This window comes from Amblyomma mixtum, chromosome 3, assembly GCF_055824585.1.
Source record: "Amblyomma mixtum isolate Tamu chromosome 3, ASM5582458v1, whole genome shotgun sequence".
In the NCBI taxonomy this organism is placed as follows: domain Eukaryota; kingdom Metazoa; phylum Arthropoda; class Arachnida; order Ixodida; family Ixodidae; genus Amblyomma; species Amblyomma mixtum.
Window position 1 is genome coordinate 103086857 of NC_143014.1, and position 27497 is coordinate 103114353.

General features: G+C 43.6%; 1 protein-coding gene across 1 annotated transcript in view; it reads left to right on the forward strand.

Annotated features, from left to right (window-relative positions):
- Positions 1-27497, forward strand: part of AlaRS (alanine--tRNA ligase, cytoplasmic) — a 43083-nt gene that overhangs the window by 1123 nt on the left and 14463 nt on the right. The window contains exons 2-17 of the mRNA XM_089580495.1: positions 325-472; positions 958-1146; positions 1300-1445; positions 2207-2398; positions 5882-6026; positions 6621-6766; positions 8797-8905; positions 9055-9093; positions 9651-9762; positions 12864-12988; positions 13205-13358; positions 13445-13614; positions 13929-14045; positions 17241-17381; positions 23723-23863; positions 26940-27052. Coding sequence (XP_089436621.1) covers positions 335-472; positions 958-1146; positions 1300-1445; positions 2207-2398; positions 5882-6026; positions 6621-6766; positions 8797-8905; positions 9055-9093; positions 9651-9762; positions 12864-12988; positions 13205-13358; positions 13445-13614; positions 13929-14045; positions 17241-17381; positions 23723-23863; positions 26940-27052 — 2177 coding nt within the window. The 5' untranslated portion in view covers positions 325-334. The remainder of the gene's footprint in view (positions 1-324; positions 473-957; positions 1147-1299; positions 1446-2206; positions 2399-5881; positions 6027-6620; positions 6767-8796; positions 8906-9054; positions 9094-9650; positions 9763-12863; positions 12989-13204; positions 13359-13444; positions 13615-13928; positions 14046-17240; positions 17382-23722; positions 23864-26939; positions 27053-27497) is intronic.

The window sequence follows — 27497 nt, forward strand, 5'->3', positions numbered from 1 at the left end:
CACTGTTAATGTGACTCAAATCTTAGCTTGGGCAATTTACTTTTGTATAGATAACCTCGAAAGAAGTGTTTTATTAACTAAGCACGAAGTGACATATTTAAGTGGCTGTTTTATGTTTTAAACTCCCATGTTGATCATATGTAGCTTTCATCACACGCACTTCTTAAAAGCCTCATGAATGGTCATGAGCAGCTGACCAAGCTTTGCTGAGGTTTTGTTTTTTAAATATTGAATGAGTTTTCTTTTGATTGCATTTTAAAAATTGTAATGAAGTTCTGTGAGGTAAACCTGAGCCTAAGAAAGTTTTTTTTTTTTTTTTTTCAGAACTGTCACAATGACATCTGCAGCTGAGATAAGACAGAAGTTTATGGACTTCTTTGTCCAAAAGTATGATCATGTGTATGTTAAATCATCATCAGTGATCCCTCATGATGACCCCACACTTCTTTTCACAAATGCTGGCATGAATCAGGTGAGATGTTTTCCTTTAAGTATGCATAGGTTATATGGGTTGCACTCTTATTGTTGCAGGCAGAATTTGAGCTTGCTTTGCATATAGCGCACGAGTTCTGGAAGAAAAGTCTGCAGGACAAGAATACGTTGTAAAGAGTTCTGAGATTTTTTTGTGCTTTTCATAGTACTATCCCATATTTCAGGATATTTTTGCGGTTTACAGAGAAGTGTCTCTGGACCATGAACTTAGTCTTTCTTTGATCATACCACAAATATCAATATGTGTGAATATATTTTAGATAAATGACTATCTATATTTGGCTCTAGTCACAGTAACACAATTCATGCGTTAAATATGGTGCTGCTGTGTGCTCTATCCATATGTTCAATAAAATGTGCCTTTTTTAAATGTATCTTACTGCGATTACTTAGTGTGGCAACTAAATCAGGTGTGTTGCACTTCCTAATGCTCGTTTCTTTTGTGTTTGTTCTTTACATAAAAAGTTCAAGCCCATCTTCCTGGGGACAGTTGACCCGAACAGTGAAGCTGGCAGGTACAAGCGTGTGGTGGACACACAGAAGTGCATTCGTGCTGGTGGGAAACACAATGATTTAGATGATGTGGGGAAAGATGTCTACCACCACACTTTCTTTGAGATGCTGGGAAACTGGTCCTTTGGGGATTTCTTCAAGGTAAGGCTTGTTCTGTTGGGAGTGGCAGTTTTCTTGCTGTCTTTGCTTACTATACTCACATAATGTAGGTGTAGTGGGCAACTAGCTGAGTAACTTTGCATCTCCCTGTCTGTGTTGCAAGTGTTTATTTTAATGGCTACCCTTCCTTTGCAGAAGGAAATCTGTGCCTGGGCATGGGAGCTGCTCACCGAAGTGTTCAAGCTGCAGCCAGATCGCCTCTATGTTACCTACTTTGGGGGTAATGAAGCAGCTGGCTTGGAACCAGACTTGGAGTGCAAAGACATCTGGAAGAAACTAGGGTATGCCCCTGCAATGTGTGTTCATGAGGAAAGCTTAGTCCCCAATTCTACTGAGTGCTAACATCATTTGAACATTCCGTCTGCCAACCATAGGTGTAGAACTGGAATGGAGTCAAAGCCGAGGACATTAGAATTTTTTTTTTAAATACTGGTGCTTGAGTTGAACCAATAATAATCTTCCAGTCTTGGACTGGAGCTTAAACTGGACTGGGTGGAAATGCGTATTCTAAATTGTTTCAACACACTGTTCAGTTATGTGTGGCTTCTGCTAAGGTAGATGTTATGCTCTTAGACAAATAAATGAACCTCTTTGTACATCTTAAGATATTTTGTCGCAGTTTGGGGCAATAGAAGCATTGAGCACAACATGCAACAGGGTATAAAATCCCATGTGAGTGTTCTCTTCTGTCAGAGCCCACTTTGACCATGTGGCCGCCGTGGTGGCTCAGTGGTTGTGGCACTCGGCTGCTGACCCGAAAGATGCGGGTTCGGTCCCAGCCGCGGGGTTCACATTTCTACGGAGACAAAATGCTTGAGGCCTATGTACTGACCCATGTCAGTGCACGTTAAAGAACCCCAGGTTGTCGAAATTTCCAGAGCACTTCACTACAGTGTCCCTCATAGCCTGAGTTGCTTTGGAGTGTTAAACCCCCATAAACCAAACCACTTTGATCATGTAGTATTCTGTAGGTAAAGAAATTAAAAACTGATACTATTGTTATGCTTTATTGACACATAAATTGTTCTCTTTATTTTTCCAGTGTTCCTGAGGAGCGCATTTTGCCTGGGAGTATGAAGGATAATTTCTGGGAGATGGGTGAAACTGGCCCGTGTGGTCCATGCTCTGAAATACACTATGACCGCATTGGTGGTCGCAATGCTGCACATCTTGTGAATGCTGATGTTCCCGATGTCTTGGAAATCTGGAACCTTGTGTTCATTCAGTACAACAGGTTAGCAGCCACTTTAAAGCAAATCTAACAGATATGAAAGTTGCTTAGTTTTGCTAGTGGCTGTATTGTTCCTTAATTTTTTTCTGTGATTTGGGTGTATGTATGTGAAACGGTATACTTGTCAAATAATGGCATGTGTTTCATTGTGGGGAACATGGCTAATTTATTTGCCGGTGATATTTCCGTCCCTGTGGGTGACTGGGAAGAGAAATTGAAAGTCTGCAGCTGCAAGAAAGATTATACGCTCAGTCTGCATACACTTTCGAGCAGTGACAATTTCTATGCATATGTTACGAGATTACTTCAGGTGTTGGGATTTGGTACTGTTGGGGGTGGGTGTTCATGACCTATATTCAAAGGAAGTTGTGATGAGAGCTCGAAGGAATTATTTTAGTAAAACTTAAAAAGTGAAGTGAGTGCTTATAGTTTTTTGCTGTAAAGTGGAACATTTGAGTAACTTGCTGTTGAGGTTTGAAGGTGAAGCTGATTTGAATCAATACGGCATTTGCCCTTGTTACAGGAGGCTTGGTGATGAAATAAAAATAAGTCAAAGTAAGCCTATATAACGCCACAAATCACTTCAAATGCAAACATTTATACTGTCAATGTAAGGTTAAAGGAGTGTAGACACCTAATTTTTGGGTGCATGTTTTAGGCGCAAGGCATTATTATACACGTATTGCCATGCAGTATCATCCTACTACCGCTAAATAATTTATAATTGAATTTCTTTCTCGTGCTGTTTGGTTTTGGTTTCAACAGCCGAAGGATGGCTGTGATGTCAAAGAGAGGTTATAGGTCACATGAGGCATGAAAAACTGCAATATAATTCGTGCTTCTATATACGTTGTCATTCTGGCTCATGAGGAAGGCTGGCTTCAACACTGTAGTCAATTAAAACAATTAAGCAGCAATTATATCGCAGTTTTTTCATGTCTCGCGTGACCTATAACCTCTCTTTGACGTCACAGCCATCTTTCGGTTGTTGAAATCGGAACCGAAACAGCACGACAGAAAAATTTGTTTATAAATTATTTAGTGGTCGTAGGCAAATACCACATGGTGATTCATGCATAATAAGGCCGCCGCGGTGGCTCAGTGGCTATGGTGCTTGGCTGCTGGCCCGAAAGACGCGGGTTCGATCCCGTCCGCGGCGGTTGAATTTCTTTGGAGGAGAAATTCGAGGCCCGTGTACTGTGCGATGTCAGTGCACATTAAAGAACCCCAGGTGGTCGAAATTTCCGAAGCCCTTCACTACGGCGTCTCTCATAGCCTCAGTCGCTTTGGGACGTTAAACCCCATAAACCAAACCAAACCAATCATGCATAATAGTGTCTTCCGCATCATTATAGAGAAGAAATCATGCCACCAAAATTAGGTGTCTATACTCCTTTAGCTGATTGATCCATATTTCCCAGCTTTGTGCTTTGTGTGCTCGGTGAAAATGTGGGGAGCATCGTGGAAAGTTTCTGAGCGTATTTTGAAAGTAGCTACTGTTACCCATGCCCAAGGAAAGGTAACATCTGGAAAACTGTTGCATCATGCATTATTGTTGTCCTGAAATGTGCAAGCAGTTCAGCTCTGAGCTCTCAGTTTTCTGTCAAACTGCCTGTGCTTGTGTCACACACACCTTTGTGAAGTAAAAGGCTACTAATTCTTTGAATTTTAAATATTGACTAACTTAAGGTGGGGTGAGACATTGCAAGTAGTAATCAGAAAATAATTCATGGCAGTGGTACAATTAAAGTTGTGTTCATAAATCTTGGCATATATGACACACAGAAGCTGCAGTTTTAAAAAGAAGTTAAAATTTTATGAAAAAGTTTTTACAATTTATTTGTTTAAATTTCTCATTTTTCTTTTTACAGTTTTGAACATTTTATAAATGAACTGAAACACAGCACCAAAATTAGCATCGCGGGAAGGCACTTATGTGTTACAGAAGTGGTACCAGGTTTATAAGCCTAGAATAAAGACTACATTTACTAATTTTTTTCTGTCTTCACTGAGTGAATTTGTTCAAGAAAAAAACAAAACAATTGTAGAGAATGTAGCTTTTATACTGGGCTTAAAATTATGGTACCACTTGTGTAACACATATGTGCCTTCTCGCACTGCTAATTTCAGCACAATGCTTCAGGCTATTTTTGAGATGAAGGTACAAAAGTGGAAAGAAAAATTAGAAACTTAAATAAATAGTAAAAACTTGCAAGTACGGCTTCTGTGCGTCATATATTGCAAGTTTCTTGAACATAGCTTTGATTGCACCATTGCCATAAAATATTTTCTGATTACTACTTGTAAGTCTCATCCTGCCTTAGGAGTGGTGCTTATGTAAATAGACACTTTTAGTTGGACGTACGCAGTGAGCTTGCGTACGCAACGACACTGCGGGTAACGAATGCGCATGCGCAGAACGCAACGTATCTAGCCGCGCGTTGCGGACGCCCGCCCGCTGTAAAACATAGCGTAGCGTACGCAACGCGGGACGCTACGTGCTGCGTAGAGAACATGGCGGCGACCATCTCGCCCGCTTCGGACCGATTTCACTTCGCCGCTGCTTTCTTCAATGCGACGGCTCGCTCTAAACTGTGCTGTTAGCTTTTATTTTGTCTACTCTCACCCACACGCCAAAATATTAGGGACAAATGCCCCTTGTTTTTCAGATAATGAGGCGATTTTGGACCTTTTAAGCCTAACTAACGTTGTGTACGTTTATCGTCATAGCAACCGCACCTGTCGAATATTTTTTTTTAGTCATGTGCCTACTTTTGCACTTCATTAAACATTATACATTTTTTCCTCCATTAAAAACAGTAATATACTATTCATATTGTCAGAAACTGAAAATGTTCAGCCGAGCGCTACAGCGCTTTCAGTGTTTGTCACTAGATGGCGACACAACACGACGCGCTACGCGACTGCTCTGCGGTGGTACGGCCAACTATAAGTGTGACGGGGGTGTCCTGTACAGCGTACGGAACGTAGTGAGCGTTGCGTACGCAATGTCGCTACGTACGCAGCAACTAAAAGTGTCTAATTCTGCATCTTTTAAATCCTTGCTATGCGGAGGAACTTGTACTGGTTGATTCTCATACTTTTCCTCTATTACCCTTAAATATATCTCTTTCTGTGGTGGCAGTTGTCTACATAATGTGTAGCTATCATCTTGACATCAGTGAGGTTTTGTTAGCCTGGAACATATTTGAACTGTTGGTTCCTTCTTGAGGTCATTTGGGACCAGGGCTGGACTTATGGTGCCTCTTAAAAGGGGTGGTGTTTGGGAGTGTTTTTATTTTTAATTTGTGACAGCCCTCACTGTGCCCCCCCCCCCCCCCCCCCCTCTCTAAAGTTCACCTTTGTTAGAAACATAATATTACTGAATCAGAAAAGAAAAAAAATGGTGACATTTCAGTTCAGCATGTTGCTTGCTATTGTGGTAAATGGCTGGTGCTTTATCTTTTTGCTTCAACCATGTTCCAGGGAAACTGATGGCACATTGCGGCTGCTGCCAAAGCAGCATGTTGATACAGGCATGGGCTTTGAACGGCTGGTGTCAGTCATTCAGGACAAGCCTTCAAACTATGACACAGATGTTTTTGTGCCAATTTTTGAGGCTATCCAGAAGGTATGATTCATATTAGTTCTTGCATTCAGTTTTACTTTATTTGTATCCATTCCTTCTGAAACAAATAGGCATAAAGGTGCATTTGATTAAAATATGTGGGTTATTTCAGAGGAATAGTTGGGCTCGTTTTCAGGATAACAGTACTGCTGTGCTTGCTTTTAGGTTTTGTTCTTGATTTCATTGTTAGTCAAGCTTTGCTTTGTCAAAGCTTCTTTGACTGGTTGCTGGGAGAAGTTCAACGTAAGGTTGCATCAGCATTTAAATCTTGAAATTTGGCATTAAGGAGGTCTTGTGGTGTGGTCATGAGGAGTCTAAAGGTGTATGGCACAAGAATCTTTGTTAAAAGGTCAGGGTCTTTCTATCTTGTTCTGGGGCTGACATTATTTTGTTAGCTTAAGTTGCTTTGATTATAGTATACTTCATAATCAGAAAAATTGACTGTAATGCACTGTTCTCAGTATTCAGCTGTATGGCTAATTTTTCAGACAGATGATTTTGGGCATGTTTCCTTTCACTGCTGGTGTTTCCCATGGAGAGTTGTCAGTTTGAGAAGAATAAATTGTGAGCAAGAGTGTATGCTGTTTTTGCTTACAGGCTACAGGTGCTAGACCTTACAGTGGCAAGGTTGGCAAGGACGATGTTGATGGCATTGACATGGCATACCGTGTGCTGGCAGACCATAGCCGTACTTTGACCATTGCCCTCTCGGATGGTGGACGTCCAGACAACATTGGTCGTGGGTCAGTGATGCATGGAAGGAGGATTTCATTTGCTGTGTCCGCCTGCTGCCACAGTATCTGAGCAGCTGTGGCATTATGGGGCTGCTCTCGAGACTGGGGGTTTGTTTGGGCTGAGACAGCTGTATTTTCATGTAGGTGAAGCGCAAAAGCAGGCTTTATTGTATCGGAAAACGTTCTAGATTGTTGGGATCAATTCAGAATTTTTAAGTTTGACATTCTACCTCATGTTCCAGACGTAGCTTTATTTAAAATATTATCTTTTTTTTTTTAATAGCAACTGCATCCAACTATTTTTTGATTTAAGTGGATTAAGTGGAATTTAAAACATACTCTGAGGGGTGCCACACAATGGAAAACAATACGTCATTGGTTTGGTTCAGCTCCGGTCAGCCTCTTTTTTTTTTTAACCTTTGGTTCACGTTACGTTAAACACCTTGTAGTATAAGCATATACATGAAAACACATCTTACATGTGTTACGTTGAAAGTCTGCCATCCAGATCTTGACACAAAAGTTGGGAGCCAAATTCTTGACTGGTGCATGTCGTATTGTTTTCTTTTCCAACAATATCTACATAAAGACACACTTCTTTGTTCACTTTGAGCAGTTTTTGTGGAGTTTGTAGGCGAATGGTGTGTGCATTTTTAGTGTACCAATACAAAAAATTGACTTCTTTATCAAAAGCCTTGTGCGTGAACAATTTCATGGGATTCACAGCGTAACCAACTCAAGAAACTGGGCGTAGGAGCACAGGAACTATTAGTGGAACTGATGGTGGGGGTATTTCACAGGCATTGGTTGTCAATTTGCTCACAATTCCCACGATGCCTTGCTAAATCGAGTGACTTTTATGCTGTGTAAACTGTAGTCTTCTTCACCAGTCAGGGTTGTTTTGCCTAAGTTTACGCAATTGACATGCAGGCGTGGTGTCTTGTGTTGCTGTGCCAATGAGTTGGCGTAAACAAAATGACATGTCAGTGTGACCATATGGAAACTGTTCTGATCATCTGCAGTGCTTTTTAAAACGATTGAACTGTATAAAAGCATAAGAACATAAAAAAGGAAGCATGTGATGAGCACATTCATCTGTTTGTTATGTATGTTTCATTTCTTCTCTGTCCGTGTGCCTTTCACACAATTTTTTTGTCTGTCGGTATGCGCCAGCTAGCCCTTGAATGAGTACTGTTCTGCAGAAATTTTCTTCTGTAGATTATGGATTTATATATGTCAGTAAGTTTTGACATTGAAAGTAATATTTAAAGATTCTAGAAACATTGACACCTTTTAACATGTTTACCGCTTCATGGGTCACCAGTGGGCCACATCTTGCATGCATGGTGTGCAGTTACGAATGTTGAATCACGCAATGAAACTGTGGGACTGCTCGGTTAGTCCAAATACCCCATGAGAAACATACATGCAAGGTCACTATTGCCGTCTGTTAGCGACTCAAAGAAGATGGCTTCGTCAGTGGCTCATTGGTGGGTAATGCCGCACTGGACTAAATTTGAGGATTGCCCACTGGTGGGCCACTGTGGGCCAAAAATTGCTGCTGCAGTGATCGCGTTATGTGTAGAAATGCAGTGCGAATTTAACAGCTAACTTTGTTCGCCCAAGTGTGCATGTACAAATGCGTAGTAGCGGTTTTGATGATGGCTTCTGTGGAACCGCCACCACACAACTTTTGTGGGAACTAGTCAAGGTATTTTGCATCCTTGATTAGGTCTACCCTTTAATGGGAAGTCCAATATTTACTCCCCTCCAATCTGTCCTGTGGTGCCGATGTTGGTTGGGCAGCGTTGAGTTAATAAGTGACAATTTTGTTCTTTCTTCATTTTAACGGCTGTAAATATGAGTGAGCAGTATCGGAAGCACTTACACTTGCTGCTATTCATGAACAAGTGTCATCTGGATACTGATCCCGTTAACCATCATATTTCGGGTATAACGTGCTGGAGCACCAGGATGCTTGTTGGTCTTATGACTGGTTTTATTTTTATGACCTTTTATCCATTATATTTTTTTGTCAGGTATGTTCTTAGAAGAATTCTGAGGCGAGCTGTGCGTTACGCCACAGAGAAGATGAATGCTGTTCCAGGGACATTTGCAAGCCTCGTACCAGTCGTCGTTCAGATTCTGGTAAGACTGTCTGCTGCACAGAAAACCAGTAGCCAGGTTTAGATGCATAACAAGGACCACTAATGGCAGTGTGGTGTGTATAAGCATGTATCTTGTGCTTGGCAATATTTTTCTTGGCTACATTTGCAACTTTCTTTTACTCAATTCAGGGTGATGTCTTCCCGGAACTGAAGAAAGACCCAGAAGGTGTAAGTCCTCTTTGCTGGTTGCAGCATCTGTGATGTATGTATGGATAAAGTGGTGGACGTCTGTGTCATTGGGCTTACTAGGAAGCTTATTTTTGTTCTGTATGAGATAAGCGTAGCTTCTCATTGTTTACATTGCTAGCGGGTACTGTGAAGGTTCCCAGGCAAAACACGTTTGTTGTCGTTATCATCAAAAAGCATCCATGCAGCCAAGTGGGACTGGTAGGGTAGCAGCAGGGTAGCAGCAGGGTAGCAGCAGGGTAGCAGCAGGGTAGCAGCAGGGTAGCAGCAGGGACACAGGCGACTCACACAGGTGTGGCCACTTGACTACCCATGCACTTAGTCCATGGTATGCGCCAGCTTTCTCTAAAAGTCTGAGAGGCTTTCTGCGAAAACATGCCAGGAAAGGCATATTTGTGTTCCTAGTCATTTTGTGTGTGTGCGGCCAAGTGTGACCTGGAGGAGGGGCACCTTTCTCTGTGCATTCTTTGTTGTATGCTGGCTGGCACTGATCTTCTGCATTACCAGTTGTGTAACCATCATTAAATTTTCTCTCTTAGGTGATGGACATTATTAATGAAGAGGAAAGCCAATTCCTGAAAACGCTTTCTCGTGGCAGGCGTCTGCTTGAGAAAACAGTTGGCAAGTTGGGAGATCAAAAGTTTTTGCCAGGCAAGCATTTTGTCTTCTTTGTGCTCCTTCATTCATTAATCAGTGGTTCTCAGCTGTATGTTGAGGACCCTTTGAATGTCTTTGAAGATCACTTAGGAAGCCCTGGGAGTAGGGCTAGAAAAAAAATGTAGGTATGCAAATGTTTGTGACCATGAATTAAATTTATTTTATAAATGCGCACACACACACAGGAAAAGGAATAGTGTGATCCAAGAAATCCAATTGAACCCTCCTATTTCGAATTCAGATATCTGCAGTTACCGTATAAACATGTTTAAGGGCTGCACTTTTTTTTCCGGATTCTAGGGCTAATTTTTGGGGTGCGGCCCATACACGTGATGTGTGAAAAAAATTTTTTTCTTTTAAGGTAAAAAGACACCAATCAGGTAGTGAGTGGCATTTATTCTGCGTTAAATCGTCACTCGCGGAGTATTTCAACTCTGAGTTGGTGCTGCGCTCTGGTGCACGCTCATCCCAAAAGAAGCCGTGCAGCATATCCGCTGTCAATGTGTAGCCGTTGTTCCGCACTTCCATCACATAGCAGAGCAGCTCTTCCAGTTCGGGAAACTCTCACGGCTTGCCTCGGAAAGCACGCTTTTTGCAGCTTGTGTTTCTCAATGCATCCTTTTGGTTGCACCATCATCGGACGCACTTCTCGGCCACGTCAAATATCCTGCCCTCCGCATGCTTGCCGTGTTCGAGAGCTAACTCCCAGCTGTGTAGCTTTTAAGGTACTTGCCCATCGTCCTAAAACTGCTACACTCGGCGGCAGCATGCGAAAGCCACAATCACTACAACTACGGCGAACACGCCACAAAAGCAACAAAAGGCTGGAGCTGGCGATACTGATGCCGATGAGGATAGCGGGAGGTCGTTGATAGGGGAGAAAAAAGTTGACGATGATGATGACTACAATCTCGGGCGCCATCCATGGGCGGCACTTGAAAGCTCCTGTGCGTGTGCATGGCCTCAGAGGCTATGGCGCATGCGTGGCCTCCGCGATCAAGCGCACCATTGCTTGCAGCTGGAGCCGATCGCAGAGGCCATGGTGCGTGCATTTAGAAGGCTATTCCCGCCTGGGTCATGGGAAGTTCGGGTGTGGCCCTTACATGGATTTATTTTTTTTTAAACATTTACTTCAGGAAAACGGGGTGCGGCGCATACATGGGTGCGGCCCTTACACACGTTTATACGGTATTGTCTCTAGTGGATGTCTGAATAAAGAAGATCACTTGTATAAGTATAACCATGCTATGCACCTATATCAAACCCTGCTTGCCGTTGCAGTTGACAGGGGCATAGTTCTCTATAACGTGGTTTTCCTGAGTTCTTGTGTCCTGTGGAGAGCCTTTCTTGAAAGAGCTGCTTTGGATGCAAGGCCTTAACCCTTTGAAGGTTTTTGCCGTATATGTACGGCGGCGGTTTTCTGTCCCGCAAGGTCTTTGCCGTACGGGTACGGTTTCGATCTTCCGTTTGAAATTTTGCGCCAAAAGAACAATGCGTGCTCACTGAGGGGTGCTGCCACCTCTTAGGACTTACAAGAAGTGTTTGAATTTTGTGCTGCCTTCTTACGGAGATAAGTAGAACTTATGTCTAGCTTTAGCGCGGCGGCACAGACTGGGGCAACACCCCTTTTGTAGTTTTGGTTTTGCCGCGTGATCGCAACGGAGTCGCGCGAAATTTGAGTTTTCTTTTTGTCAGCACTATCTTGCAGGGGCTGCCGAAGTTGATTTCTATCTTTATTGGCGCTGCTCTTAGCTTGCTTATCACCGTTGCTCACGAGGTATTCTCGCCCTCTGTGGCAACGCGCCTACGCGGTTTCGATTCCGCCGCGGGATCGCAACGGAGTCGTGCGAAACGTGTTTTCTCTTTGTGGGCACTGTTTTGTAGAGGTGGCGAAAGTTGATTTCTATCTTTATTGGTGCGGCTCTTAGCTTGCTTATCACCGTTGCTATTCTATTCTATTGAACATTTTCCATTTGTGAGTGATGCTGTCACCAAAGTACTGTTCCTAATTTTTTTTTACTATTTATTCTCGATTATATACATTTTGTAGATTCAATATCCGCAATAAAGTAATTTGACCACCTGGGAAAGTTTTCTTCAAAATAATTCGACCCTCAAAGGGTTAATCAGGTCATCCCGCTGATCCAGCCTTGCATTGGCAGGCAAAGGGCCCAGATGGTGTGGCAAACAGTACAGTAGGACACCAACGAAGTTCGAATTAAACGAAGTTCTAACTAATGAAAGTGAACCTGATATGCAGTGCACTGCAATTGGGAAGCAGTCTGGTAGTGAGATTACCCTATTTTATTTTTCTAAAATATTCCTTCATCACCCCGGCCAACATCTTCTGTTCTAAAGCCCGAACTTATTGGAAGGACTCTTCCAAAACTGAAGAGGTGAGTGGCATTCAGCGCATCTGAACTTGTGCAGCGGAGGACTGCATTGGAGTCATGAAGGGCTTGCAGCTGCCTGCGAGCATGGTTGCAAGGCTGGAAAGTCGAGCAGTATGCTACCGTCCTGCGACTGCGGCTTTTTGACCAAAGCGATAGGGCAGCCTCCGTGACTCGCGAATTTACACTTGCATTTTTTTACATTTACGACTTTAAATTCCCCCCCCCCCCCCCCCCCCCCTTCCCCCCGTGCACGCTGCGTGCTTCCTCACAGCCCCAGCCCTTCGAAAAGTTGGCTTCTCCTCGCAGCTCATGAGCTTGGTGGCTAAACCATCTCAAAGAGCTCCATTTTTATTGTCTTTGCTATCCACCACAGTGCCATCATTCCACAGGAAGTACGTCATTATGGCCAGATGCTCTCTACTATAACCATTTGTTTATTAAAGGTGTCTTTACTATAAACAAAAAAAAGTATAGCCTTCACGAAAGGGGAAAAGATTGCAGGTTTACTTTACTACAGCGAGGTACAAGGTTTTGGATAATCTGTGATCTAATCTAAGAATTCTTGCATACATGCCTATGTTTATAATGCGATGTGAAACTTGAGATGAAAATTTTCTCTTTTTTTTTACTGTACCTAGTCAGTACTCAGTTGTACTGCTTATGAAAGGTAGGTCGCTGACACAACAAAATTTTTGTGTGCAGGTGATGTGGCTTGGAGGCTGTATGACACGTATGGATTTCCCATTGACCTGACCCAGCTGATGGTTGAAGAGAAGGGTCTTGCTGTTGACATGGAGTCTTATGAGAAGTCCAAAGGAGCAGCTCAGGTTCGCTCACTCTCTTTTTGTACAAAGGAGCCTTCTGCAGGCAGTAGAAATATCAGTGGAGGTAAAAGTGTGTTCTGTCTGCACTGTCTGCTTTATAGTTGAATCTACATGCTTTACACATGCCTTGTGCCAAGGAATGCACTTGTGAATAGCTGTTTTCTGTGTTATGAAAATAACAATTTAATTGTGGCTTTTTGCTTATGCTCCTCTTTTTAGCTTGCATCTCAGGGTGGAGACAACAAAGTGGATGATGGCCTCAAGCTCGATGTGCATGCCATATCAGAGTTGCAGGCGAAAGGTGTGCCACCTACAGATGACCTCCCCAAATATGACTACTGTGCCAAGTCAGATGACAGGAATGCTGTTTATGGTACGTTTTTCACAATGTGCCCTTTTGTTCTTTCCTTGTCGACAGTGGCTGTGCAAGTTGTCATAAAACCCCCTGTCCCTGTGCAGAATTTGCTCCATGTCAAGGGACCGTTCTTGTGCTGCGGACATGCAAGAAGTTTGTGGACTCAGTGGAGGCTGGTCAGCAGTGCGGTGTCATCCTTGACCGCACAAACTTTTATGCAGAATCAGGAGGCCAGTCTTGTGATACGGGCTTTATGACTTGTGACGGAAATGAGGTATGTGTCGACAGTTACATTGTTTCCTTTGAAAGAGTACTTTGGTGCTTTTCAAAAGTTATCTTGGGGAAATGACAAAATCAGTCATGCTGTTAGGAACTTCAGTGGTGTCACTCTCATGGGGTGGGGGGAGGAGGAGTTTTTTTTTGTTTCTTTTTTTCTCTGCCACGCATATTGCTGCTGGTAGGAGTAATGGTACATTGGCTATTTAACAGAATTCTTTGTTTGCTCAAGTGAATGAACCTTGTTTGGGTTCCTTTTTGTGTTCTTGTAGATTTGTGGCCTCTCAGTGTGTAGTTTTCTGTCTCTCCTAGGATGTGGAGTTCGCTGTGACTGAAGTGCATGCCCAGGGCGGCTATGTTGTTCACATTGGAAGGCTTGGAAGTGGCACACTCAAAGTTGGTGATAAGCTCAAGCTCGCCATTGATGAGGTCAGTACCATTGTGCTTGTGGTGGTCTTGTTTTGCCGTTTCACTTCATTATAGCATAGCTCATCTTGCTGTACCAATTTGTTAACCATTGCTCTTTGTTGTAATGAAGGGGACTTATGAAATAGGGTGGTAACGAAAGTAATGCGATTCCCTGTAGAGGCTGTGTGGCAGTGCAAGTGCAAAATTTTGAGGAGTCTTAATAAAACACTCTTTTTTAATTCAGACTTGCAGATAACTTGGAACTGGTCCTGTGGTCACGTCAAAGTTGTGTACAGTATTTACTTGCATAACAAACCCACCCCTGCTTTTGGCGTTGAGAATTTACTTTCTTTTTTTTAAGTTTTAAATTTTGTTGGTGAGTTCCTCAGTTTCACATCGTCTGCAGCATGCCAAGATGCTATGCACCGATAACATCGCTATCTGTTTATCTTTTGACAAGATCTTCTTCAGGGGTGGCACGCTTCATGACCTTGGCAGAGCACCAAGACGCTGTGTGCCTGTGACAGGAGCGCCGGTGGTAGTGGCTTGCTCGGTGCACTGCTGCGTGTCTGGCTGTGCTTGTGTATGCATAGAAAATCAGCGAATGCTCGAGCCTAGGAAAGGAGCTTAACCGTTTAAAGCATAACGCTATACGATATCCTCTGCATTGAAATGCTGTGGAGGAAGCAGGACCTTCAGATGCCCAAGCGATTTGGCAAGCTCGAAATCGAGGAGCGAAAATGCCTAACCCCTCTCACACCAGAGCTAACGCTTGAACATTTGCATTACACACTAATAACTGTCCTGCGAGTTTGTTTTAATCTTGGGTAACAAATGCACAAACTGGCACCCTCGACTACCACAAAATCATCTGATCACGTCATGGTACAGCAAACACCTTTTAAAGTAAATGATGCTAAACACAGGTGACACGAACGCGGCTAGCCACATGCTTTTGTTAGTGATGGATGGCGGGCTGAATGGACAGACAGACGGTGGGTGTATGTATGATATTAAATTCAGACTCTCGCAAAAACAGGAACTTTACAGGAACTTTTTTTACCCTGTGTGATGAATCCTTCCTTCAGATTGAATGACAACTTTTATGGAAATAAAGTGGGGTTATTGTGAGGGAGTAAATACAGTTCAGTGAAATCTCAGTTCGAACTTCAGTGGACTGGGGAAAATGTTTTGATTTATCCGAAAGTTCTAATTATCAAATGACCCTGAAAAACTATGAACTACTTGAATCATGGTAAATTTGTTTGGTGAAAGACGTAGCAGTGGATACTTGTAAGAGGATTCTGGTGTGGGCTAGTTGGTTCATGCTTAATAAACAGATTCACAACAGCGCTACGAAACGAGGACAGAAGGAACACGAAAACTTGAGCGCCCGTCCTTTAGCGCTCGCCCTGTGTTTTTCGTGTTCCTTCTGTCCTCGTTTCGTAGCGCTGTTGTGAATCTGTGGATACTTGATTTGAGATAAAAACAGTGTGGCACTTACTGTTTTTCATGTTCCCACTAATGCTTTATTGCGTGCATACTGTTGGGAGCATCGAAGCACATTTGCTTCAGAATCTTGAGGGCCTTCCACATCCTTCACAGTGCGGCGTGGTGGAGCTGCACCGCTACCATGTCACACGCATCATAAGCAGTGGGTGAGGAGGAAGGTTCACTGCAGAAACAGCAAACAGCATGTGTCGAACGCACAGTTTCAGTGCACTGGGGGAAGAATGCAATCATGCGAATACAAGTGAATGAAATGGTGGTGAAGCCGGAGGAAAAAAAGGGTGAAAGAAAACACTAGTGGTGTGCCAATCAGTGCCCGAAACGGTGTTCAGCTGGTTGGGTTGGGTTGCGCCTGTCATCCAGAGTTGCACGAGCGACTATTAACATGGAATTCAGGTTTTGAATTCGACGATCTCGTGCCACGCTGGTCGTACCTGGACGCTGCAAGGAGCCCGTTCAGGAGCTCGTTCGAATTAACCGGTGCGAGACCCATGGCGTCCAAGTACTAGCAAGCGCCTGACGCCATAGACACATGGGTGTTGGCTGGGACTGAACCGGCAGTTTGAACTGGATTTCCAAATTAATGATGGTCGAATTAATGAGCTTTTGCTGTATTTTAACAGGAGGGGGGGGGGGTTGCTTCTAGTTACTCAAACTAATTCAACTGTAAAATAGCTTAATACACAGCACATGTTCAGTTTAGCTCTTGTGCCGGTTTCAGGTGTGGATACAAGAAAAAATAGACACCTTGGTATCTGCTGTAATAATTTTAGCATTGTTTTCAAGTAATTCATTTTAATCTTTGAGGCTAGTCAATTGTGTCCTTCACCCCGCCGCGGTGGCTGAGTGGTTATGGTGCTCGGCTGCTGGCCCGAAAGACGCGGGTTCGATCCCGGCCGCGGCGGCTGAATTTCTTTGGAGGAGAAATTCTAGAGGCCCGTGTACTGTGCGATGTCAGTGCACATTAAAGAACCCCAGGTGGTCGAAATTTCCGGAGCCCTCCACTACGGCGTCTCTCATAGCCTTAGTCGCTTTGGGACGTTAAACCCCATAAACCAACCAAACCAACCAATTGTGTCCTTCATCAGAAAGGCATAGCTTTGATGTGTGGGGCAGTTTTAGATTGGATTAGATTCGACACTGGCTAGTAAACAGATGACAGCTTTAAATGAGCATGTGGAAATTAACAGTAAAAGAGCAGGTTAAAACAATTACTTTGGTGAATGTGCAGCTTGATCGGTGAATACAATGTGCGGGTAAAAACGGTAATTTTTTGATCCACAATTTTTGTGAGTTCTCTGTTTGGGAAAGCGAAGAAAACTTTTGGGTAGTTGAGATTTTTTTCATGTTGTTGCTTGCTGCCATTGTTAGTGTGCACTGCACTATGCCTGTCTTTTCTTTGGATTATATAGTATACTATTGGTAATGTACCATATAATCTTGTGTAAGGGCTGCGCCCATGTATGGGCCGCACCTCCTGTTTTGGACTAGGTAATTGTAAAAAAAATATCGTTATACAGTTTTTTTTTGTTTGTGCATGGGCCGCACCTTGAAAATTCACATCCCATGTTTTGAAACAAAGTGGGGCCCTTGCACGAGTTTGCACGGTAATTGTCCTAGGCTGCTTCCACATCTATTTGTGTAGGAGGTGTGAAGATGCCTTGTCTGATGAACAGTTTTAACCTATGACAATGCACATATCTGCAGGAGCGCCGCAAGTTACTAATGAACAACCACACTGGAACACATGTTTTGAATTTTGCACTGCGGAAAGTTCTGACAGCCGAAGCTGACCAAAGGGGTTCACTGGTTGCTGCTGACAGACTGCGATTCGATTTTGCAAACAAGGTAATGTTGCACTTTTTGTGTATTGATTGATTTGGATCATAATTAGTTGTGACATTTTCATTGAATAGGCTTAGCTGCTTGCTCATAAGTGCTACATGACTCACTAGGTCTTTTTTTTTTCTTCACTGAATAGTATTAACCAAATTATCCATCTTCATGCAATATTTTTTTGTGAAGAAGCCGTTGAAATATTTTTAAGCCTTTGCTGCATTGTCATGGTAATACCAATTGGTTGCATTGTAGCAAGCCGTTTGCATGTGTTGTTGCATGTGTGTAACCATGTGTGTTACCACGTGCATTGACATGCGTAACTGCGTGCAACCTCTCTCCCATTTTTAAATGCTTGTATATTGTGTTGTGTATTAGTTTGTTTCTTTTTGTGTCATATCTTCATTGCACACTTTGTATGCTCATGGTCTCGTGCAATGAATGCAAGTGTAGCTGCGTTCTGAATCTGCTACTTGCATGTTACTGCAATCTACAGCTTTGTAAATTGCACCCTGTTTGCACCATGTTGCAAACAGGGTGCCTGGTGTAGACTTTTGATGTTGCTCTGTGCCTTTGCTGGAAAGGAGGGGCAAGAGAAATTTTGCTTGCAGGGGCTAGTTGATTGATGGGCAAGAACAGCCATCTTGGATAGAGTACTACTGAAAGGGATGGCTAAATCACTTGATTTCAATGGCAGTAACTCATCTGTTAATGTGTCCCTGTATGGAATTTTTGTGGAAGTGCATTCCTTGAACTGTACAATCATGGGAGTATAACCAAATTTTTGTCCAGAGGGTTTGTCAAGGACGCTTTAAAGGGACACTAAAGAGCAATGTCAAACTAGGCAAGACAAATAAATTATTACTCGGGAACTCTACTGACCATTTTTCTACGTGGAAAAGTGGCTGTGTTGCAGAGAAGACTGCAAACGAAAGTCCTGAAACCCTTCCTCATTCAGCAAGCCTGCAAAAAATGAACTGCTGTGACGTTCCTATGATGTCTTCATAATCCGACCAATCAGAGGTGCCACTTCCAAAGACAGAAAATGCAGCCGGAGACCAAAAAATGAAAGTCAATACAGTCAAGCCCACTTATAACAATATTCAAGTGCCATGGAAATACCATTGTTATAACCAGTAATTGTTATAACAGGGTTGTGCCGAAAAAAAAAGAAAGGATGACAAACTTCAGAGCATTTATTGACAGTAAATACCCAGAGGGGTTTGATTGTTCTAATGCCTGTAAAAGCTCGTTAAATCGAACTTCAGGGAACCGGAACAATGTTCACCGTTCACCGATGACCAAAGCACCGCCATCACTGCGCCACCGGGAGCTTTGCGCACCTCAACGTCACAGGAATCAAGCCGGCTTTTTGGAAGCTATTCTTATGGGAAATTCAAGAAGCATGCAGAACCAAGGGTGCGGTGACAGCTGACAAGAGAAAAACCGTGCTGGCCGCATGCACGCGCGCTGCACTGACTGATTAGGGGTACGCATGGCGTGCGTAGCCAATGCAGCAATGCAGCAGCTCTCCTGACGTGATGACGCCTGCCTCTTTTGCTTTCGTGGCGTTGCTGCACCAGCTTAGTCCATTGGTCGGCCCCACACATGCGCACTTTTGTGTTGTAAGCATGGTTTTGCTGGTGTGGTTGTAGCATTTCCTTCTTTCTTTTTCTATAATGGTTGACACTCAAGTACCAGATTTAATTGTTATAACCAATAATGTGCCTTGACAGCATTGCTATAAGCAGTTTATTTTACCATAGAACACATGGCAAAGCTGATGGTGCCATGACTGACCATTGTTATATCCGATATATTGTTATAACCAGTATTGTTATAAGTGGGCTTGACTGTAGATCAGTGGTCATGGTGGCAGGCTGCCTCCCACTATTTCGATGGGGGCTGTCCACTGCATCGCGTACGTCTGTGTCTCGTCGTAAGCTCTGTCAGTGCGGAAGAAGCTATGTGAAGTTATCGAGGACAGCCGCAGACTGTAGAACAAACTGTCGATTACGCTCATGCATGTATACATTGGCGACCATAAAGTGAGCGTGTGGCCTTCAATTCGTTCTGTGTTGTCATAAAGTGTGCACAGAAACTTTAAGGGATCCTCAAAAGCTTGTGAACAGCTGTTGAGCTGTGATGTATTCATTCAACACCACATCTGAGTGCAAAATTGCACGCACATTCCTGATCAGACGCCGCACCGTGCTGTTGATTATCGCGCGTTTGTTAACCAACTATGCTGTAAGTATGATCGCAGATAACCCTTGTTATTGACTCTGCTGTGTTCTGCTATGTTCTGCTATGTGAGGTGCAAGGAGATGTGAGCATGCCCTCTTCCCCCTCATACATGCACCGCTACGCAAAGGTATGGGTTGCACCTATCTTTGGAGAGCAGGTTCAAATGGCATTCTTCTGAGCAAGTGCAGAGAAGCGCTGAGGAGGTGCACCCTTACTATCGTGAGCACAAGAAAATGCCGGTGCTCACCGAAGTGAAGGCTGTGCACCTGTATCAAAACTCTTCACAGTGCTGGCTTTTTAATTGTGGTACCTAAAATAACTGGCTTTTTACCTCTCATCTGATTTCAACTGTTGAAGGGTGTAAACAATAAGGTATGGCAGTCTTCAAAGTTGGTGTCCAGTGACACCGCTAATACGAAAGCCAACGTCGATGGAGTGCTCGCCTCGGACATTGTTGGTAGCTCTGCATTCTTATCTTTTTCATCATCTTCTTTCGGGCCCTCTGTGCGGCGGGCGCAGCTCAGCTTCCACTGTAGCGTGTTTGCTATCACATCTGGGATTTGTTTCGTATCACGCATGCTCCTCGGCGGTGTGTTGAACCGTGCTGCCGTCAAAGGCTGAGTTTGTGGACGCTGCTGCTGCGCCATATGCAAGCCTCATGCCGACATCCAGAGCGCTGGGATCGTGCTGAATGTCAGAGCATGCATAAGGCCATCGACTGCTTCTTACTGCACCTTATTTTCTTGAATTCTCCGACCTCAAAATGCTTTGAAAATATTCAATATTTTAAAAAATTGCTTTTTGCTTCGAAGCTTGAATCGAATACCACATTATTTGCTTCGACAACTCTATTCGCCTTTCCACTGCAGAAAACATTTTTAAGTGAGGTCAGTGTACACGGGGCAAAACGTACCGCAACTCAGACTTTTCTATCGTAAAACTGCCAAGAACTGGTGTTTTGATGACAGGCAAGACACCTCTCACTATATGCAAGCCACTGCAGAGTTCATATTGACAGTTATGATGCTGATTTTGGCTCTAGTCGCTAGGCCTAATTGGAAGGCCAATGCCGACGGAGTGCTTGCTTCAGCCAGAAGAGATGAAATACGGGCTGGTTGGTACATGTCTGAAGAATTGGATCGGACCACGATCATCGGACCACGATCATCGGCCGTTATAAAGATGAGACCACGAGGCTCATTTCGGAGGCCTGCCATATTAAAAAGCTAGGTAACACCTGTATCAGCAGCCCATCGATAAATCTACTACCTAAGGAACATGCGTATCTTAATCAGTGATGTGCCTATTCTCAGTCAGGTTATGTGGTCGTGCGGTATCTTTTTCTCATGCCTTTCTTGTGTTTTTACTTGTGTCATTTCATTTATATGCTGCCTTGCCTGTAGCAACAAACCATTTGGTTGTTAGTCAGCGCTGGTGTTTGTCCTTCTCTTGTCTCGTCTTCCGTTGCGCTGTTTTATCCAATTGCTTCAGCCGTTTGTCGGTTCATATTGTTTCGCCATCTTTGTCTTCAGGTTGTTCTGGGCCCTTTGTATTGTGGGCGCAGCGCCGCTCCTGCTGCGTGGGTTTGCTTTCGCATCTAGACTTTGTCGTAACCTGTGAGCTCGTCAGTGACATGCTGAAGGGAATACAGTCATCATACACCAAGCTCATGAAAGCGTTCGCTGCCCGTTGGCTGTGTACACGATGCACGATGAGATTTTAGTCGTGAGGAGCTTCAGAATGTGCATGTAACTACGAACCCCTTCCTCCGGCTTAATGGCAATAAGTTAGAGGGACTCTAAAGGGGAATATGAAGTCAATTTAGACTGGTAGCGTAGGCTTACCTAATGGTTTGTGTCATTTTTGCCGAAAATATAGTGTTCATAAGCCAGAAAAGTGCACAAAAGCTAGGTCCATGTGGCGCCGCCACTCGCAGATTCGCACAGCGGCGGTGAGTGACGTATTCATAAATGAACAAAATAAGTCAATTACAGTCAAAATACGAAGAAAGCAGTGCGGCGAGGATAGTCCACAGTGTGAAGGGTCTCATTATTTTAAAAAATACAAAACAGGTGATGGAGAGAAAGGTACGTGAGTTGCAAACATAAGTGCTGAAGCTTTCGTCTCATATTCTGTGTACTCTGACTACGTGTAGCTGTTGTACACACCAAATTCAGAACCACAAGCTTTCAACGACATTCGTGCTATGTGTGCTTGCTATGCGACCGGCGAGGTGGTTTCGTTCTCACTTCATCCGTCAAATCGGCTACTTTGTGCAGGTTGTGGGCATTATGAAATTGCAGTGTTTGTTTCTTTATTTTTAGTACGCACTCATACAGATACATGCGCATGCATGCATGTCGTCAATGTGTAAAGTGCTATGCGAGAGTGTGGGCTTCCATGTTTTCTGTGCAGTGGAAATGCTAATATGCTTTTAGATGTGCTTAAAAAATATCCGAGAAGTACCACATGCATGCACTATCATCTCTCTTTTGGCTCATTAAAGAAAAAGGTATCCCAGCGCGGGTCATCATTCACGCAGTGCATGAGGCGCCGGCGCGCAAGGCAGGGTTTTTCGCAAGAAAAACATGTAACCAGCTAATGCATGTTCGTCGAGATTGTCGCCAGGCTGCCTCGGCTACGTTGTGTTGCTCTTCGTGCTGGCCTTGTGTAGCTGCTCTGTCAGTGCGCAGAACTGACATCCCCCGCCCTCTCCGCACGGGGCTGCTTATAAGAGGCGGTGGCGGCCCGATGATGCTATCACATTCAACTCTTAAAGGCGACGCTAAGTGTCCTCCAAAGTTTTTCGTTTTGGAATGTGCCCATAGGCACACACCCCCCCCCGTCCTTTTTTTTTCCCTGCCATGCGATATGGGGTGGGGGGGTCGACTTACATACGAGTTTACTTACAATCGTGTAACTATGGTACATTAGAACGCGACTGCTGCTCGCATACTTTTGAGGATTTCTCGAAGCATATGTGTTACACATCATTACGTGCGCTTTATTGTCACCAATATATACTAGTGTAAGCATGATCAGCAGTTTGTTCTGCAGTCTGTACCCTTGATAACTTTGTTTCTTTTGCACCCACCGAGCTTGCGTTGAGAGGGAGACGCAGCAGAGAGCCCCCATCGAAATAGTGGGGGGCCGAGACTGCCTGCACTTGCACGTTGCCACCGTGACCACTGATCTATTGACTTTGTTTTTGTATTCCGGCAGAGTTTCTGGTGTTTGGAAGTGGTGCCTCTGATTGGTCGGATTGCAGAGATGTTGCCTGACCCTTCATTTTTTACAGGCGCTTTTCATTTGTGGTTTTCTCAGCAATTCAGCCACCTTTCTACATAGAAAAAAATGTTGGTAGTGTTCCAAGGAATAATCTAATCAGTCTTACCTAGTTTGATATTTCCCTTTAGTGTCCTTTTGAAGTGATTTTTTTTGGTTGGTTTGGAACCATAAACCGATTTTTTTGGTGAAATTTGGTTTTTATGGATGTTTTCATGGTGTCTATTAGAGAGTCCGAAAAATCAGTCTTCAACAGGTGAACCTACCCTATCAGTCTAGCCTGACTTAGTATTCCCCTTTAGTGTGTCCCTATAAAAATGAGTACTGTAAAAACCGGAATAATAGGTCAACCCCAAATCTTAAGAATTCAAAAAATGATAAAAAAAATCATTGAATGGCAAAAGTACCAAAAGGCACCCTTACCTTGAAAAAGTTGCGACTCAACCGGGTTGTACAGTGATGACACTATTTATTTATTTTCATTTGCATTTAAATGGTGCTCTTATATACAGTGCATGCCACAAGGGCACAAAGTGTGCAGGCGTTGCTCGGAGTCATCAGAGTCGTCAGAACTTGAGTCAGATGATGAGTGCTTCTCGCTGCCCACGTCCCACAGAGCATCAGAGCATCGTCCTCTGTGCCATTCAGCGCATTGCTGATGCTGCATTTTCAAAAAGACTTGTGCGTCATCACTTCGGGCAGTTTTGTCATTGATTTCCAATGTATTATGTTGAAGTTTTTCGACTACATGATCATGATGATGCATTCTGAGCCTATTCTTTATTAGGGAGCTTATTTCTTGTGTCTCATAATGTTTGCAGAAGCCCATGTCACCAGCCGAAGTAAAGGCAGCAGAAGAGCATGCTGTAGAACTTATTGCAAAGAATGGAGCTGTCTATGCCAAGGATTCGCCTCTTTCTCTTGCAAAAGCCATTCAAGGTCTGAGAGCTGTCTTCAATGAGGTAGGCATAGAGCTTGTGTTTGTCGGTGATTTTCTTTCATTAATATGCTACAGTTAAATCTTGACATAATGAACTTCAGTGTAATGAGATCCTCATTGTAATATAGTATTTTGGTTTCGACAACTTCATGTCCATAGTCCGAAATACACCATGTATAACATGTATGTAGCTTTAGTATAACAAAGTAAATTTTAGCACACTTTCAGCGTAATGAAATTTTAAATGCTGGCTCTAAATGAAACCGAGGAAAATTTGTACCACTGGCTCAAATGGTTGAGTAGGGCGTGTGCTGAAGCTCACATCTGAGCACAAAGGCACAAGTGGGTGCTACTCGGCTGGCAGATGTAGAGTACATGACAGATGAAAAATGTGATGATGATGGAGCGCGCCACCTGCTGTGCCATCTGGGCTAGTACGGGTGAAGTTTGCAAATGTAGTGCCGAGGCAAGTACACTAGGCAGCACAAGTGGCTGCGCAGTGCAATCAGCCAGGCCAGCCACAGCTCTCGCAGCTTTGCTCAAAATCTGCACTGAATGCGGCGTGCTGCCTGTGCTCAAAAGTGCATGATTATCATGTTTATCATCTGCCAAAGCTTGGTAAAAGGACTGGGAGGGTCTGCACATCCGTCAGCTGTAAGGCTAGGGCTTCACACCTGACAACCTCACTGTCCTGTCATATTTTGCGTGCATGTGTTCAAAGATGGACATATTTCACTTGCGGCGGAAAAGCAGCAAGATGCAGCATGGGCCCAGTTTCATTTCATTTGGTGCTGACTGGAGGATTTCGCTGTTGTAAAGGATGCTCTTTTTGCTGTCGCCGACATGGAGAAAGTCAGTGTGGCCCACCACCACCTACCTTCCCTCTATTCCCTGGCTTCATTCCTACAAGGCCGCAGCGGTGGTGGTGGTAGCAGAATGCGCCATCGGGTCGGCGAAGTGATCAGTGACTTGCAGTTTAGAAGGCTAATGATGGTGACAGCTAAACCAAAACTCTATAAGAGCACTGTCCCTATCACCTGCGTGGTGCTTGATGTGAAAGACGTGTTGAGGCAGTTCACTATGAGCGGGCAACACAAGCAACACACAGTGTAATCCCTTAAGGCACACCGACAATGCATAACACCATCGTTAAGGGCGAAGATCGTGCAAAAGTAACGGACCACATTCACCGCAAATAAACGTTTTCATTGTGAGTGCTCCTTGAAAGTGTTTGGAGGATTTTCTGCATGCTTGGAGACATATTTCAATGATGCAGAATTTAAATTTTACAAAAGAAACTGTGGATTTCACTGACTTCGTTATATCGAAGTTTAACTGTATGTATCATGCTTTTGTTTGCCTCTTGCCTTGCTGTTCCATGAGTAACAAACTTGTTTACTGCTCTTACATCCATGTGTTGCTGTTCGAAGTAGTCATGCCTTGCCTTTGTTTGCTTTGCTCCCCTTTATTGAGGAATCCAAAGACTGCTTTGCACATTGTGCATCTGCTTCAAACTCTTGGAGCCCAATATCTCTAGACTACATGCACGCATGATGGTCTTAGTTGCCTATGTGCCATTAAACCCAACACAACACAATCTAGACTACATGCAGTGCATTTTACACAAGTTTCGTCATTTTTTTTTTTTTTTTTCCAATAAGACATTTTCAAATCAGCTCTTTCGATTTTCTACTCCCTCTTCATACCCTCAGAACAAGTGTTGATGTCATTTGCGACATCACAGTATTATCAGTGAGAACTTAAACATGAGGGTATGTATATATTATGAGGGCTATCATTAATCACTGTGGCTCAGTTGCACGATGTTCACATATGCAGTCTGTGGTGAAGGCAGACGAGAAGCTTACGTATGTCATGCAGAGCTCACTTTTTCAATCTTGAACTACACCTAATGTGAAATGCCGTGAAGGGATACGAATCCTTGTGTAGGCACGTCTCAGTGCACTCAGGAAGCCAATACTGGCGATAAAGCAGAGTGGAGACCTAAATCAGCTTTAACTGCTCATGAGCATGTATGGTAAGTGTGTGACCCAAACTGCTGAACCAGCTTTCACCTTTCACTTTTTGGTGCAAAATTCAAAAAGGATGTTGGTGCTTACAGTTCAGTTCACATTTGTGTGTGTCATTGTTTTCTAGCTCACTCTGTGTTTATCACCGCAGTTCAGGAAATGTTTCAATTTGGGAACGAGATGGAAATGCCTTGTTAATACTGACAGATGAAGTCTGAAAAATCATGCAGAGCAGCTCTGAACACAACCAAAACTACCCAAGAAAAGCAATGGTGCAGTTCATTTACATGAAAGCCTAAAGGCCCTGTGTCGCAGAAAAGCCGGTGTCGGCATGACGGAAAAATTAGGACTAGTCAATTACAAGAGGCTGCCATAGATGGCACCAGCCACACACCAGCAGCGCATCTGAAACCCCTGACCCTTGGGCCCTCAGTTTGCGAGTCAGACATGCTACTGCTACACCATGCAGACACGTTCGTACAGCGTCGTTAAAAAAAGCAGGGCTTTATATGTATGTCGTGTGGTCGTTCACTTAATGATTGTGAAAGTGGAAGCAGTGTCCGTGTTTGCGTGGGCAAGAGGCACTGCTGTTGAGTTATATCCTGAAAGGCAGAGCTTAAGTGTCCCCCAATTTTTTTTCTGTCCGACTTCTAGAAGTGAGATGTGTATAGTGTAATAACACTTTTTGAAAAGAAATATTGTTTAAAACAACCACACTGGCACGAAGTGCAAAGTCAAAATACTTGGGTGTCTCCGAGTGGCATATGAAACGTTACACATGATGGCAGTACGTGTGATGTCTAGCTTGGATTGCCAGTGTCTTTGCATGGTTTCTCTACTTTTGTATTTTGTAAATAAATGAAGCGTTTGGAGCTGGGATGAAAGGCCAAAGATCGTATGGAGCTTACTTCATGACATAGACTGTGGGTACAAGCACTTTAGTGTTCTTCTAAGAATGGTTGTTTCTCACTGCTCTAAGCTGCTAGATGTGATTGCCGTTGCCACTGTGTCTTCTCCCTTGGGAGTGAATGCATTGTGTGCCAAACACTCTGGTGCATATATTTGCAGACATATCCTGATCCGGTCCGTGTTGTCTCCATTGGCATTCCTGTTGAAGAAATGCTTGCAGACCCCTCAAGTCCAGCAGGATCTATTACTTCAGTGGAATTCTGTGGGGGAACGTAAGATATCCTTATTTGAGTGTGCTGTTCTGTTTAGTTCACTCTGGCAAAGTCACATGCACTGCAGTGGACTGCGACCTGATACTTGTGCGTGCGCTGCCAGCCATGTTCTATTTTCCCATCTTTTTTTTTGAATCATCGTACAGTGGACTGCAGTTACAATGAACTCAGTTTAGAAGAATTCTCGGATTAGCCGGAACAGTACGAGAACATTTGGTTGGTTTCCCCTAGAGACTCGGTGTAAAAAGTGTTCAAGACGATCTATTTTGTCTGTCCTTCAGTTAGCACAAAATTTTCATAACAAACGTTACCCATGGCGACTCCACCTAGTGGCACCGAGGAGCATTTGTGAGGGACTCTCGAGGCTAGCTAGGGGAAAAAAAAAAAAATTAGAAGAACACTTACTCACCAGAAAATGTATCTTGGAAGAGAGCTTCCCCGCACC